Here is a 16,509-nt window from a genome sequence, read left to right as displayed (position 1 = left end):
TCCACTCTGAAATTCCCCATTCGTGTACATGAGTTTGTTTTGTGTGTCTTGTCCCTGGGTTTAAGTAAGACTGCATAGATAAGCTAGAAATTGCCCTGTGTCTTTCTGATTCTTCCATTTCCTTGTATATTACTTTGATTGCTTTTCTTCCTTTAATTGTGTGTAAATAATAATAAATCCCTGTTCTGCCTACTTTGTCTTCTTCTTCACATTCGGTCGCTTTAGCAATTTCCAAATTGAGTATACGTGGCGTGATTCGGCCGATGCATAGGAATCGGGTTTAGCCCCTTCGATAAACGGCTCACGCCGCAGTTCGCTTCGCTCGGCACAACCAATCCATTACGCTGCTGCCGTGAGCGGGAGTATTTCCTCGCGTACCGAGAGGCGCTGGTATTTAGGTCATAGGACGGTTGGGCCTAATACCCTACCCAGCGCCGACCGGGCGTCACGTCATACCCCCGGGACCACGTCGGTCAGTCATAGACGAGGGGATTAATCCCCCCTCGATAAGGGGAACAGAGGCCGACGTTGGGTTCCGTAACAATATAAATAACACATCAAAATGTATGCCTGTGGTCTGAAAAGACCCCTAATGGTAGGACTAGGGTTAAATGACCGTGTATTGTGTAAAGTGTGTCTTTATCTGTTCCTGTTCTTGTTTGCTTGTTTGTTGTTGTTTGCTTTATTATGTACAGGTGTAAAACCCTCTCGCAGGTTCAGGTGTAATGTTCAGTGATTTGTGTTAAAGATTCGGTTTGGGTACACCGGACTCTAAAAACGAGTGGAATACCCTGGTGTGTGTGATCTGGTGTGTGATCTGGTTAAAGATTCGGTTTTGGGTACACCGGACGTCGATCGCGTGAAATACCCTGGTGTGTTTGATGAGTTGGACAGATCTGGTCTGATCTGGTTTTGACCTGTTGAACACAGGTTGTCCGCATTTCGTAGCGGGGGTTAAAACTGTATCACTAACTTACTCTTGCTGCAGAAGAAGGGGTTGTGAACAGTGATTTGGTGTGGTGTGAAGTGAGTTGGTTGTTTATTTGTCACAGTAGGTGACAGTTGTATGTTTAAGCTTGGTTGCCGATATCCAGCAGGATCTGGTATCAAAGAATTGCTTACAGTATTGTACACCGCACCTTTCCTATGCCATCTCCAGGCATTGCAAATCGTCATTGCCGGGCACCGAATGGGGCTCGGCAGTGACGCACGCTGAAAGGGAGTACTCAGTTTTCACTCTGTTTGTTTGTTTTCTTTCTTGTTTTCTTGTTTGTTTTCTTTCTTGTTTGTCCGGGCGATATCTCAGCCATCCTTTGAGCTAGGAAGCTGAAATTTCGGCACAGTAGTGAGCAAGTCCTTTGTCAAAAACCGTATTTTTTGTTTTTTGAATAATCAATTAATTGAGGAGTTATTTAATTATTAGCGATTAATTAAGTACTTATTTAATTAATCAAATTTCCTTTCTCTTCTGACCATTAACTCAGGCACCTTTTGAGTTAGGAAGCTGATATTTGGACATGCCAATGACCAGGTGATTTGGCTGCAAAGGCTATTTTTGATTTATTAATTAATCAATTAATCGATTAATTATTTAATTATTCGATTAATGACTAAAAAATTTTTTTTTAAAGTTACAGATTCTGATGAAATGGTGGTGATTTATGTGTTCTGTGACCGAATTGATTGATAATTTAATTTTTTAATGATTATTATTTATTTATTTTCATTATTAATCATTTATTTGTTTTCTTTCTCATTTGGCCAATATCTCAGGCACCTTTTGAGCTGGGAAGCTAATATTTGGACATGACAGTGACCAAGTGATGTGGCTATCAAGGATATTTTTGGTTTATTGATTAATCATTTAATCGCTTCATTATTTATTGATTAATTATTTATTGATTAATCAATTTTTTTTTTTTTTTTTTATAAATGACTTATTTAATTAAATTTCTAAAAGATACATCTTCGGATGAAGCACTAGTGGTTTAGTTGTGCTATTAGCCAATTGATTAAGAAAATATTTTGTGATAATCTTTCATTGATTTTAATTATATAATTAATCAATCAATTAGTGTACACCTCTCCCTCCCTATGTACACCTCTCCCTCCCAGTCCCGGCAATGCTGCGCTGGAGGGTATTTAATTATTTGGCATGGGGGCGGTGTACTTTGAATGTATCTGTACTTGTTTGTCTTGGTATTGAAGAGTGGTTCGTGTGTATTAATGGAGGAAAAAGAAAGGAAAAAGCAGGGAGGAAGGAGTGGGGAGGAGCGAGCGAAGCGCGTGGGGAGGAGCGAGCGAAGCACGTGGGGAGAGGCGAACGAAGCACGTGGGGAGGAGCGAGCGAAGAGCGTGGGGAGGAGCGAGCGAAGCGCGTGGGGATGAGCGAACAAAGCACGTGGGAATGAGCGAGCGAAGAGCGTGGGGAGGAGCGAGCGAAGAGCGTGGGGAGGAGCGAGCAAAGACCGTGGGGAGGAGCGAGCGAAGCGCGTTGGGAGGAGCGAGCGAAGCGCATTGGGAGGAGCGAGCGAAGCGCGTGGGGAGGAGCGAGCGAAGAGCGTGGGGAGGAGCGAGCGAAGCGCGTTGGGAGGATCGAGCGATGCGCATTGGGAGGAGCGAGCGACGTGCGTGGGGAGGAGCGAGTGGAGCGTGGAGTGAGTGAACGTGGAGGGAGGAGTGAGCGAAGCACGTGGGGAGGAGTGAGCGGAGCGTGGAGGGAGGAGCGAGCGAAGCGTGGAGGGAGGAGCGAGCGAAGTGCGTGGGGAGGAGCGAGTGGAGCGTGGAGTGAGTGAACGTGGAGGGAGGAGTGAGCGAAGCGCGTGGGGAGGAGTGAGCGGAGCGTGGAGGGAGGAGCGAGCGAAGCGCGTGGGGAGGAGTGAGCGGAGCGTGGAGGGAGGAGCGAGCGAAGCGCGTGGGGTGGAGTGAGCGGAGCGTGGAGTGAGTGAACGTGGAGGGAGGAGTGAGCGAAGCGCGTGGGGAGGAGTGAGCGGAGCGTGGAGTGAGTGAACGTGGGGAGGAGTGAGCGAAGCGCGTGGGGAGGAGTGAGCGGAGCGTGGAGGGAGGAGCGAGCGAAGCGCGTGGGGAGGAGCGAGTGGAGCGTGGAGTGAGTGAACGTGGAGGGAGGAGTGAGCGAAGCGCGTGGGGAGGAGTGAGCGGAGCGTGGAGGGAGGAGTGAGCGAAGCGCGTGGGGAGGAGTGAGCGGAGCGTGGAGGGAGGAGCGAGCGAAGCGCGTTGGGAGGAGCGAGCGAAGCGCGTTGGGAGGAGCGAGCGAAGCGCGTGGGGTGGAGTGAGCGGAGCGTGGAGGGAGGAGCGAGCGAAGTGCGTGGGGAGGAGCGAGGAGCGAGGAGGGAGGAGGGAGGAGAGGCGGAAATGAACGCGCGACCTCCTGACGTCGGGCAGTTAACGAGAGGAAAGCGACTTCAACTGAAGCAGTCGAACGTTATCTTATGGTGGGAAACGGACACGGACGGGTACGTTTGCGTTCCCCACGTTGGCGATGTTGTCGAATAGTGCGGACATCGCACGAGTTCTGAACGGGGTCAGAGTTCGCGGGGAAACTCCCCAAAGGCGCGTCCGTGTCCATGTCCGTGTTCCTAAATGTCCTACTTTCTGTCTGTAACCAGAAGGACGTCAGTGTTGTCCCTGCGGTCGCCCTCGGACTCTATCTTGAGTCGCCGTGTCACTTATTACACGCCTGGGGATCAGCGATCATGAACGGACAACACAACACAATTCACCGGGGCGGACAACACGATTCACCGTGGCGGACAACACGATTCACCGGGGCGGACAACACAACACAACACGATTCACCGGGGCGGACAACACGATTCACCGAGGCGGACAACACAACACAACACGCGGACATGGTTTAACCCGAGACTCAGATTCCTCCAACTTTCACGTTCAAATAATGATTTTCTATCGATGTATTGAAAATGGAGCCGCCGTCACCACCAGGCTGGTTTCAAACACCAATATAAAATGAGTAACTCCTGGTGGGGCTCGGAGGGGCAAATCCTCCTGGTGGGGCTCGGAGGGGCAAACCCTCCTGGTGGGGCTCGGAGGAGCAAACCCTCCTGGTGGGGCTCGGAGTGGAAAACCCTCCTGGTGGGGCTCGGAGGGGCAAACCCTCCTGGTGGGGCTCGGAGGGGCAAACCCTCCTGGTGGGGCTCGGAGGAGCAAACCCTCCTGGTGGGGCTCGGAGTGGAAAACCCTCCTGGTGGGGCTCGGAGGGGCAAACCCTCCTGGTGGGGCTCGGAGGAGCAAAGCCTCCTGGTGGGGCTCGGAGGGGCACACACCGTCCCCTCCACAGTCCACACCCTTCATGATCAGAGCAATGCCAGAGGATGTCACGTGAGTTCCGCGAGACCATCACGTGGTCGCGATGAGTCACGAATCCCTTTTGTGAACGAGCAGAATGTTCGAGTTGGCTGTTCTATCACGTTTTAATTCTGGCGCTTACTTGGACTGTTCGTGTTGGCGTGATTTCTTAATGGGGTGTTAGCATGATATCGGTAGGGTGTTAGCGTGATGTGTGATTTATCAGTTGGATGTTGGCATGATGTGTGATTTCCATCAATTGGGTGTTAGCATGATATCAGTTGGATGTTAGCATGATGTGTGATTTCCATCAATAGGGTGTTAGCATGATTTCCATCAGTTGGGTGTTAGCATGATGTGTGATTTCCATCAGTTGGGTGTTAGCATGATGTGTGATTTCCATCAGTTGGATGTTAGCATGATGTGTGATTTCCATCAGTTGGATGTTAGCATGTGTGATTTCCATCAGTTGGATGTTAGCATGTGTGATTTCCATCAGTAGGGTGTTAGCATGATGTGTGATTTCCATCAGTTGGATGTTGGCATGATGTGTGATTTCCATCAGTTGGATGTTAGCATGTGTGATTTCCATCAGTTGGGTGTTAGCATGATGTGTGATTTCCATCAGTTGGGTGTTAGCATGATGTGTGATTTCCATCAGTAGGGTGTTTGCATGATGTGTGATTTCCATCAGTTGGATGTTCGCATGATGTGTGATTTCCATCAGTTGGGTGTTAGCATGAAGTGTGATTTCCATCAGTTGGGTGTTAGCATGATGTGTGATTTCCATCAGTAGGGTGTTAGCATGATGTATGATTTCCATCAGTTGGGTGTCAGCATGATTTCCATCAGTTTGTTGTTGGCATGTTGTGGGATTCATCAGTTGGGTGTCAGCATGATGTGTGATTTCCATCAGTTTGGTGTTAGCATGTGTGATTTCCATCAGTAGGGTGTTGGCACGATGTGTGATTTCCATCAGTTTGGTGTTAGCATGTGTGATTTCCATCAGTAGGGTGTTGGCACGATGTGTGATTTCCATCAGTTGGGTGTTAGCATGATGTGTGATTTCCATCAGTTTGGTGTTAGCATGTGTGATTTCCATCAGTAGGGTGTTGGCACGATGTGTGATTTCCATCAGTTTGGTGTTAGCATGTGTGATTTCCATCAGTAGGGTGTTGGCACGATGTGTGATTTCCATCAGTTTGGTGTTAGCATGTGTGATTTCCATCAGTAGGGTGTTGGCACGATGTGTGATTTCCATCAGTTGGGTGTTAGCATGATGTGTGATTTCCATCAGTAGGGTGTTCGCAGGATGTGTGATTTCCATCATTTGAGTGTTAGCATGATGTGTGATTTCCATCAGTAGGGTGTTGGCACGATGTGTGATTTCCATCAGTTGGGTGTTAGCATGATGTGTGATTTCCATCAGTTGGGTGTTAGCATGATGTGTGATTTCCATCAGTAGGGTGTTCGCAGGATGTGTGATTTCCATCAGTAGGGTGTTCGCAGGATGTGTGATTTCCATCAGTTGAGTGTTGGCATGATGTGATTTCCATCAGTTTGGTGTTGGCATGTTGTAGGATTTATCAGTTGAGTGTTAGCGTGATGTGTGATTTCCATCAGTTTAGTGTTGGCGTGATGTGTGATTTTCATCAGTTGGGTGTCAGCATGATGTGTGATTTCCATCAGTTGTGTGTCAGCATGATGTGTGATTTCCATCAGTTGGGTGTCAGCATGATGTGTGATTTCCATCAGTAGGGTGTTAGCATGATGTGTGATTTCCATCAGTTTGGTGTTAGCATGATGTGTGATTCCATCAGTTGGGTGTTAGCATGATGTGTGATTTCCATCAGTAGGGTGTTGGCATGATGTGTGATTTCCATCAGTTGAGTGTTGGCATGATGTGATTTCCATCAGTTTGGTGTTGGCATGTTGTAGGATTTATCAGTTGAGTGTTAGCGTGATGTGTGATTTCCATCAGTTTGGTGTCAGCATGATGTGTGATTTCCATCAGTTGGGTGTTAGCATGATGTGTGATTTCCATCAGTTGGGTGTTAGCATGTTGCGTCATTTCCATCAGTTGGGTGTTAGCATGATGTGCGATTTCCATCAGTTGGGTGTTAGCATGATGTGTGATTTCCATCAGTTGGGTGTTAGCATGATGTGTGATTTCCATCAGTTGGGTGTTAGCATGATGTGTGATTTCCATCAGTTGGGTGTTAGCATGATGTGTGATTTCCATCAGTTGGGTGTTAGCATGATGTGTGATTTATCAGTTTGGTGTTGGCATGTTGCGGGATTCATCAGTTTGGTGTTGGCATGTTGTGGGATTTATCAGTTTGGTGTTGGCATGTTGTGGGATTTATCAGTTTGGTGTTGGCATGTTGTAGGATTTATCAGTTTGGTGTTCGCATGATGTGTGATTTCCATCAGTTTGGTGTTGGCATGATGTGTGATTTCCATCAGTTTGGTGTTGGCATGCTGTGTGATTTCCATCAGTTGGGTGTTAGCATACAACAACAACATGCATTTTAAGGCCATTTTCCGTGCTAGAGCGGGGGTTAGCCTTGCGGTCCCCATGACAATCTTAGCATGATGTGCGATTTCCATCAGTTGGATGTTCGCATGATGTGTGATTTCCATCAGTTGGGTGTTAGCATGATGTGTGATTTCCATCAGTTGAGTGTTAGCATGATGTGTGATTTCCATCAGTTTGGTGTTAGCATGATGTGTGATTTATCAGTTTGGTGTTGGCATGTTGTAGGATTTATCAGTTGAGTGTTAGCATGATGTGTGATTTCCATCAGTTGGGTGTCAGCATGATGTGTGATTTCCATCAGTTGGATGTTGGCATGATGTGTGATTTATCAGTTTGGTGTTGGCATGCTGTGGGATTTATCAGTTTGGTGTTGGCATGTTGTGTGATTTATCAGTTTGGTGTTGGCATGTTGTGGGATTTATCAGTTTGGTGTTAGCATGTTGTGGGATTTATCAGTTTGGTGTTCGCATGATGTGTGATTTATCAGTTTGGTGTTGGCATTATGTGGGATTTATCAGTTTGGTGTTCGCATGATGTGTGATTTATCAGTTTGGTGTTCGCATGTTGTGGGATTTATCAGTTTGGTGTTCGCATGTTGTGTGATTTATCAGTTTGGTGTTGGCATGTTGTGGGATTTATCAGTTTGGTGTTGGCATGTTGTGGGATTTATCAGTTTGGTGTTCGCATGATGTGTGATTTATCAGTTTGGTGTTAGCATGATGTGTGATTTATCAGTTTGGTGTTCGCATGATGTGTGATTTATCAGTTTGGTGTTAGCATGATGTGTGATTTATCAGTTTGGTGTTAGCATGTTGTGTGATTTATCAGTTTGGTGTTGGCATGTTGTAGGATTTATCAGTTTGGTGTTCGCATGTTGTGTGATTTATCAGTTTGGTGTTGGCATGTTGTGGGATTTATCAGTTTGGTGTTGGCATGTTGTGGGATTTATCAGTTTGGTGTTCGCATGATGTGTGATTTATCAGTTTGGTGTTCGCATGATGTGTGATTTATCAGTTTGGTGTTCGCATGTTGTGGGATTTATCAGTTTGGTGTTGGCATTATGTGGAATTTCCCAATGGCATGCTGGCATGTTGTGGGATTTATCAGTTTGCTGTTTGCATGATGTGTCATTTATCAGTTTGGTGTTGGCATTATGTGGGATTTCTCAATGGTGTGTTGGCATGTTGTGGGATTTATCAGTTTGGTGTTTGCATGATGTGTGATTTATCAGTTTGGTGTTGGCATGATGTGGGATTTCTCAATGGCATGTTGGCATGTTGTGTGATTTATCAGTTTGGTGTTGGCATGATGTGCGATTTCTCAATGGCATGTTGGCATGATGTGGGATTTCTCAATGGCGTGTTGGCATGTTGTGGGATTTATCAGTTTGGTGTTGTCATGATGTGTGATTTATCAGTTTGGTGTTGGCATGATGTGCGATTTCTCAATAGTGTACTGACATGTTGTGGGATTTCTCAGCGGGGTATTCAAGCACGACGCTCGTATTGCTGTATTTTCAGACTGCACTCTAAATGTTTGTGTTTGGGGGGGTTTGTTCAAAAGACCGAGTTATATGTACCGTACATTGAATGTGTTTTGTGTTATAGCTGAACTGAATCGAGTTTTTAAAGTTCTGGCTGTGAATTCGTTCAAAAAGACGAGGGCATTTGAAGCCATTTTAGTTCTGGCTATGGTTACATTTCGATTACCTGCAATGTAAATACACCTTTTTCAGTTGGGAAATTTGTGTACAAGCAACAAGACAGCCACAATGGTCAACACGTGTCAATGGTGTCTTAGGTTTTATCACAACACCCATGAACCATTGCCAGATGCTTCATAACTCCACAACCTATTGATTGACAGCATTTCTCGGAAATGGTTTCAGTTACCTATGTTATATTCTAACTATACCTGGTGGTGACTTTGCAGTGAAGGTGGTTGGCTGAGGATCTTGGGGTCTTGAGTTGCAAACTCAATCATGATAAGAAGTGGGTCAGAAAAATCATTTTGAGGTTAGTAGTGAGTACCAGCTTGCTGGGGGTAAGATCAACAACAGTTGGTCTGGGGATAGCAGTAACACACCCAACACACCCTGCCCGCCCCCATGCCCTCTCCTGCACAAGTGCTAGAGCCAGTGAAGGAGGAGACTTTGGGTCACGTGCGACTTTGCTTGATTTATGTTGTTATGACGAAACATAGACATGCCATTTATTCTTTTCACCACATGTGCTGAACACTGATTTCAGGTTTACAGGATGGCCTGGAGGTGCGCACACTCCCCTTTGAGCTGTCCAGCCTGGGTTCAAATCCCGACCCAGCTGTAAACCGTCATCCTGGTGCTTCACAGGCAGGGTGGTTCATCAACATGTGTGTCGTCTGTCGGAACTGTGCATCCCATGTGGCAGCAGTAGGTCCTGTACGTTAAAGATCCCATGGTGTATCTGCAGAGTTGGTGAGCTATCTCTGGCACCATGAACAAATTACTAAGTAAAATTTCTGTTAAAACCTACTTATTTGAATGTCAGGCCAGACTGCCAGTTCATGAAAGACTTGAGTGAAAAACTTTCCCAGCCGATCCCAGAAGATGGGAATAATTGCAGCCGTCAAAGCAAGACTGCTCGGCACAGGTCTTTGTGATGTCAAGTGTCCGGCCAAGGTTCATCGTCTTCTCGTACAGACAAATCGGTATGGAAACAGTGGTGGGCCAGTTGGGCCTCCGCCATTCAGAAAGTTCAGGTGCATTGACGTCATCACAACAACAACTAGAACGGGCACTCGGTAGAGCGCATACCTTCGCCGCAGCTACTGTTCTGTACTTGGCATGGGAGTGTAGGGAACAGAACAGTGAACAGTTTGGTGCTGATTTCATGCAAATCGGATAAGAATTGACCGAGTTATGACAAAAAACGCACATTTTGCAAGGTCGTGACCCCCTGACCTTTGACCCCCAACCGCTAACAAGGGTAATGTCTTCACTGGGTCATGTCGTATATCACAAGATCGGGCATTGAATTCTGAACATTTTGGCATTAGTTGCATGCCAATTGGATAAAAATTGACCGCGCTATGGTAAAAATACGATTTTGACCTTTTCGTGACCTTGACCTTGACCTTTGACCCGATTGCTCCCAAAATCTAATCAAATGTGTCCCGTATAATAACCAATCATCCCACCAAATTTCATGCAATTCGGTTGAATACTTTTTGAGTTATGCGAATAACATACACACACACACACACACACAGACATACAAATAAATACACAGCGATCAAAACATAACCTTCCGCTTTTGCGAAGGTAACAACATGCATTTTAAAGGCCATTTTCCCTGCTAGAGCGGGGGTTAGCCTTGCGGTCCCCATGACAATCTTCTCCATTTTGCCCTATTTTCTGCATCTCTCCTTGTTAACCCCCTTGCCCGCATTTCTTCTTCCACCATCTTTAGCCAAGTCTTTCTCGGTCTTCCCCGTCTTCTACATTCATTTCCATCACTCTTCTCAACCAGTCACTTTCATCCTTCCTCAACACATGACCAAACCATCTCAACCTGTTCCTCTTCACAGCATCAATCACAGGCTCTATTCCCATCATCTTTCGCAATTCATCATTTGTCTTCCTCTCTCTCAACGATACTCCGCACATCCGTCGAACCATTCGCATTTCCACCCTTTCCAACCTTCGTTGCTGCTCTATGTTCATTACCCATGTCTCGCTCCCATAAATCATAACACTTCTCACACATGCAGCATACACCTTTCCCTTCAGCTTCAACGACACTCCCCTCATCATCAGCACGCCACTCAATTCCCGAAACTTCTTCCATGCACATCTCACTCGAGCAACCGTTGCCGAGTCTGATCCACCTTCTCCATTCAGCATGTCTCCGAGGTAGCAAAATGTTTTCACACCTTCCAGCTTCACGCCGTCTCCAAGATCCAACTCAACATTTCCTCCATCTGCAGCTCCCTCTGTGCACATCTTACATTTGAATGTAGCTGCCACACTGGTTAATGACCCTCTCAGACCACTACATTTTTGATGAACCCACTCAACGCACATTGTACACTGAATGGAGTTCACTCCGACACCCTTCCTACACACAGCACAGGGCCACTTCCCAGTTCTTTCCACCTCACCACATGCTTTACCACTTGCCATCACCTTCGTCTTTCCGATATTCACCTTCAGACCTTTTGTCTCCATACATTCCTTCCACGTGTTCATCTTTTCCTTCAGTCCATCCATACTTTCCGCAATCAACACCAGATCATCTGCATACAACAACTCCCACGGTAAACCCTCCTTTACGTTCTGAGCCAGCACCTCCATCACAGCTACAAATAGTAGTGGACTTAGTACCGACCCCTGATGCACTCCCACCTTCACCTCAAACTCACCACTGTTCCCGTCCTTCGTCCTTACAGCTGTGCGCGCTCTTTTGTACATTGCCATCACTACTCTGATCAACCATTCCTCCACTCCTAACTTCCTCAATGCCCATGTCAATACTTTGCGTGGAACCCGATCGAATGCTTTCTCCAGATCAACAAACCCAAGAAACAACTTCTTCCTCTTCTCCATGTACTTCTCCTGCAACTGCCTCACAATGAAAAGCGCGTCTGTCGTTCCTCTTCCTGGCATAAATCCAAACTGCATTTCGTCGATCTTCACTTTCTTCCTTATCCTCCTCTCCAACACCCTTTCCAATACCTTCATTCCATGCTCCAATAACTTTATCGCTCGGTACGAGCCACACTCCAGAGGGTCACCTTTCCCCTTGTATAGAGGGACGAGGGTACTCAGTTCCCAATCCACTGGAATGCGGCCTTCTTTCACCACCAGATTACAGATCTCTGTCATTCTCTTCACACCCCAATTTGCTGCTGCCTTCAACATATCTCCCACAACTCCCGTCCGCCCTCCCGCTTTTCTACCCTTCATTGCTTTTATCGCTTCCTCAACTTCCTTCTCAGCCGGTCCTAAAACTGGGTTACTCTCTATGTTGCCATCCCATTCATTCTCTGTATTCAACAGCATTTCCATATATCTTTTCCATCTGGGTCGACAACGATTTGTCCCACTTCATCCTTCAAGCAGCTCACCCACATCACATCACACCTCTCTTTCGCTATCTGCTTTGCAATCCTGAATACCACTCTCTGACCCTCTTCCGAATCCAAGCGTTCTCCGAACATTTTCCTACATGCCTCCTGTGCCTTTGCTACCTCTTTCTTTGCAGCCTTCCTGGCTGCCTTATAACTTTAATGCTCTGCTGTTTCTGCTCCCGTACCCTTCGCCTTCTGCCACTCCTTGAACTTCTTCCTCTTCTCGTCAATCCTCTTGCCAACTTCATCATCCCACCACCATGTTTCCAAGTGCCTTGGTGGTCCTTTTGTCCATCCACATACCTCACCAACGGCTCCCAACAGACGAGCTTTCATTGACATCCAACCACTTTCAAGCTCAACCACATCACCCTCGACCCTACTCAGCCTCTCTTTTAATGCCTCCCTTACTGTCACCTCTTTCAACCTCCACACCTTCATTCTCGGTTGGTACTTCACCCGCCGAGCTCTCCTCGCACCTTTCACCCTTACGTCGCAGACAACCAAGTGGTGCTGTGAAACAGCCTCCTCCCCCGGGATCACCTTTGTGTCTTGGAGGTGCCCCCTATCTCGCTTACGCACCATCAGGTAGTCAACGGTTGTTGTCGACCCACCTGACGTGTATGTAACAAGCTTATTATCCTCTTTCTGGAACTGAGTATTACAAATCAACAAATCATCTCCATCAGCAAACTCCAAAATCCTTTCACCTTCTCCATTTCTCACACCATATCCGTAACCCCCATGAACTCCCTCAAAACAGTCCATACTCCTTCCCACATGTCCATTTAGGTCTCCTCCTACCACAACAACTTCCTCATCTTTCACGTTTTCCATCAGCTTCTCTATCGCACACCAGAACTTGTCCTTCTCTTCATCGCTCCGACCAACCTGCGGAGCATATCCCGAGATGACGTTCACCAAGAGCTTTCCAATCATCATTTTCACCATCATCAACCTATCACTCATTCTAATCACACTCACCACACTGTCTACAAACTCCTCAGAAAACAGGACACCAACACCATTCACGCCCTCCGGGCACCCTTGCCACACAAACTTGTATTTCTGTCCCTGCCTACCCTTCACCATTCTCACACCACTTCCCTTCCATCTCGTCTCTTGCACACAACATATGTCCACTCTTCTTCTGACCAATACTTCCACCACTTCGCCTGATCTCCTTGTCATTGTCCCTACATTCCATGTCCCAAACCTCAGAAACCGATCTCCACTTCGGGCTGTACCCTGCCCACATGTAGTTGTAATTGTCATGGTTCTCTTTTTGAGGCAATGTTTTTATGGCCGGATGCCCTTCCTGACGCCAACCCTCTTAGTCGCCTCCTACGACACACAGGGATACGGCGTACCTATTCTTATCCAGGGTACACACTGGGAAACGTTTAAAACATGGAAATCCTGGGGGGGGGGGATCATCGCTGCGGTTTAAACATATTTAAATAAATATTTAAACAAAACCATGAAAACAATCCGGGAAAAGTCTCTAAGTGAGAACGTGGATTTGAGAAAGCAGGAGCAGAGGTGAAAGAACAAACGAGATTATAGGGGGCGGGGCACAAGTCGAGACGAGGAGGCCGCACGAGACACCAGGCCGCACGAGGCGCGGACAAAGAAACGACTAATTACACACAAATTTGCAACAACTACAAAAGCAAAACCAAATAGAAACACACAATAACACATACACAACAAAATACGCAGCGGAAATTTGACAAAGAAACAAACGGGAAAACCCTCAAACTTTGATGCCGTGGAGAGATCGAAGCAAGCCCCGTCGCTCTGACGTCATCACAACGCTCTGCACAAACATGTGGGTGGGATGCCTGCATCACCATGGCGATGAAACTAAACATAGGGCAGGTATTATTGACTCCATTGTGGGATTTGCCTTGGAAATCAGGTTTGGCCTATTTAGATCAAGCAAATAGGCCCTCACCTCTGGGAGTGAATGATGCTGTCGGTGACAGATCTCACATACTGCCAGTGTACAAACCCCCTTTCCTCCCCCCCAACCCCAACTTTAAATATTCCACCTGTATTCTCGAACCTCTTTCATAAAAGTTATCGTGGTGCTCACATTTAGTGGAGATCGGCTTCGCCATTTCCACTTCGATAAGATTGACACATAGACATATACCATCCTGTAGAAGGTTTTTAGAGATATCCCATAATGCCATGCGTGCCACCATGTTGGTTGCATTCACTTCCATGGCAATGATAGGATCCGTAGGCCTGCAATCCAGCACGTTTATCTCGTTATTCTGACCTGCTGCAATGGAAGATTAAGCTAATTATTTGGCCTTGGTAGATCTGGTTTACCTGTTCTCGCTTGCCAACCAATATGGTGCCCGAGCACTGTATCATGGGTACTGATACCCCTCTGTACGCATATACACACACACATGTACACACACACACACACACACACACACACACACACACACACACACACACACACACACACACACACACACACACACACACACACACACACACACACACACACACACACACACACACACACCCAATTGGGGGTGAAAGCTAAAAGCGAGACAATGAAAATATTTGAGTGCAAACACATCAAGTGGTGCTTGGGAAATGCAGTGACATGCTAACATCATATTATAAAACATGTACATTCTCCATGCCTGTTCTGGTGATTTTGGCTTGATGCCCAAATAAGCATTTTAATGTCAGATTATTCCACGAGATACAAGGGTCTTTGTGTTTATATACACACACACACACACACACAAACACACATCGACACACACACACACACACAACAACAACAACAACAACAACAACAACAACAACAACAACACAACAGGCATTTTCAGGCCATTTTCCCTGCGAGAGCGGGGGTTAGCCTTGCGGTCCCCATGACAATGTTCTCCATTTTGCCCGATTTTCTGCATCTCCCCTTGCTAACCCCCTTGCCCGCATTTCTTCTTCGACCATCTTTAGCCAAGTCTTTCTCGGTCTTCCCCGTCCTCTACTTCCTTCTACATTCATTTCCATCACACTTCTCAACCAGTCACTTTCATCCTTCCTCAACACATGACCAAACCATCTCAACCTGTTTCTCTTCACAGCATCAATCACAGGCTCTATTCCCATCATCTTTCGCAATTCATCATTTGTCTTCCTCTCTCTCAATGATACTCCGCACATCCACCGAACCATTCGCATTTCCACCCTTTCCAGCCTTCGTTGCTGCTCTACGTTCATTACCCATGTCTCGCTCCCATAAATCATAACACTTCTCACACATGCAGCATACACCTTTCCCTTCAGCTTCAATGACACTCCCCTCATCGTCAGCACGCCACTCAGTCCCCAAAACTTCTTCCATGCACATCTCACTCGAACAACCGTTGCCGAGTCTGATCCACCTTCTCCATTCAGCATGTCTCCAAGGTAACAAAATGTTTTCACACCTTCCAGCTTCACACCATCTCCAACTCAACATTTCCTCCATCTGCAGCTCCCTCTGTGCACACCTTACACTTGAATGTAGCTGCCCCACTGGTTAATGACCCTCTCAGAACGCTACATTTTTGATGAACCCACTCAGCGCACATTGTACATTGAATGGAATTCACTCCGACACCCTTCCTGCACACAGCACCCGGCCACTTCCCAGTTCTTTCCACCTCACCACATGCTTTACCACTTGCCATCACCTTCGTTTTTCCGATATTCACCTTCAGACCTTTTGTCTCCATACATTCCTTCCACTTGTTCATCTTCTCCTTCAGTCCATCCATACTGTCTGCAATCAACACCTGATCATCTGCATACAACAACTCCCACAGTAAACCCTCCTTCACGTTCTGAGCCAGCACCTCCATCACAGCTACAAATAGTAGTGGACTTAGTACCAACCGCTGATGCACTCCCACCTTCACCTCAAACTCACCACTGTTCCCGTCCTTCGTCCTTACAGCTGTGCGCGCTCTTTTATACATTGCCATCACTACTCTGATGAACCATTCCTCCACTCCTAACTTCCTCAATGCCCATGTCACTACTTCACGTGGAACCCTATCGAATGCTTTCTCCAGATCAACAAACCCAAGAAACAATTTCTTCCTCTTCTCCATGTACTTCTCCTGCAACTGCCTCACAATAAAAAGCGCGTCTGTCGTTCCTCTTCCTGGCATAAATCCAAACTGCATTTCGTCAGTCTTCACTTTCTTCCTTATCCTCCTCTCCAACACCCTTTCCAATATCTTCATTCCATGCTCCAATAACTTTATTGCTCGGTACGAGCCACACTCTAGAGGGTCACCTTTCGCCTTGTATGGAGGGACGAGGGTACTCAGTTCCCAATCCACTGGAATGCGGCCTTCTTTCACCACAAGATTGCAGTTCTCTGTCATTCTCTTCACACCCCAATTTCCCGCTGCCTTCAACATATCTCCCACAACTCCCGTCAGCCCTCCCGCTTTTCTACTCTTCATTGCTTTTATCGCTTACTCAACTTCCTTCTCAGTTATCTTCTCTGCCGG

The 16,509-nt window shown here is 46.7% G+C and overlaps 1 protein-coding gene across 8 annotated transcripts in view; it reads left to right on the top strand.

Moving 5' to 3' along the window:
• The first annotated feature begins 3,305 nt into the window (after positions 1–3,305).
• Positions 3,306–16,509, top strand: part of LOC137430967 (nuclear factor erythroid 2-related factor 2) — a 38,035-nt gene continuing 24,831 nt past the window's right edge. For 2 of the 8 annotated variants that reach the window (XR_013624009.1, XM_068121771.2), the window contains exons 1-2: positions 3,371–3,473; positions 8,798–8,880. Coding sequence is in view for 2 of the 8 variants with exons in the window: in XM_068121769.2 (XP_067977870.1) it covers positions 3,450–3,473 (24 nt within the window). In the remaining 6 variants the exon portion in view is untranslated. Of the gene's footprint in view, positions 3,474–8,797; positions 8,881–9,114; positions 9,321–16,509 lie in introns of all 8 variants that reach the window. The other 6 variants (XM_078781267.1, XR_013624008.1, XM_068121770.2 and 3 more) reach the window with 6 other exon arrangements.

This window comes from Myxine glutinosa, chromosome 7 (assembly GCF_964187855.1).
Source record: "Myxine glutinosa chromosome 7, kmMyxGlut1.1, whole genome shotgun sequence".
In the NCBI taxonomy this organism is placed as follows: Eukaryota; Metazoa; Chordata; class Myxini; order Myxiniformes; family Myxinidae; genus Myxine; species Myxine glutinosa.
Note: the sequence above shows the minus strand (reverse complement) of the source record. Positions and strands in the feature narration are given on the sequence as shown.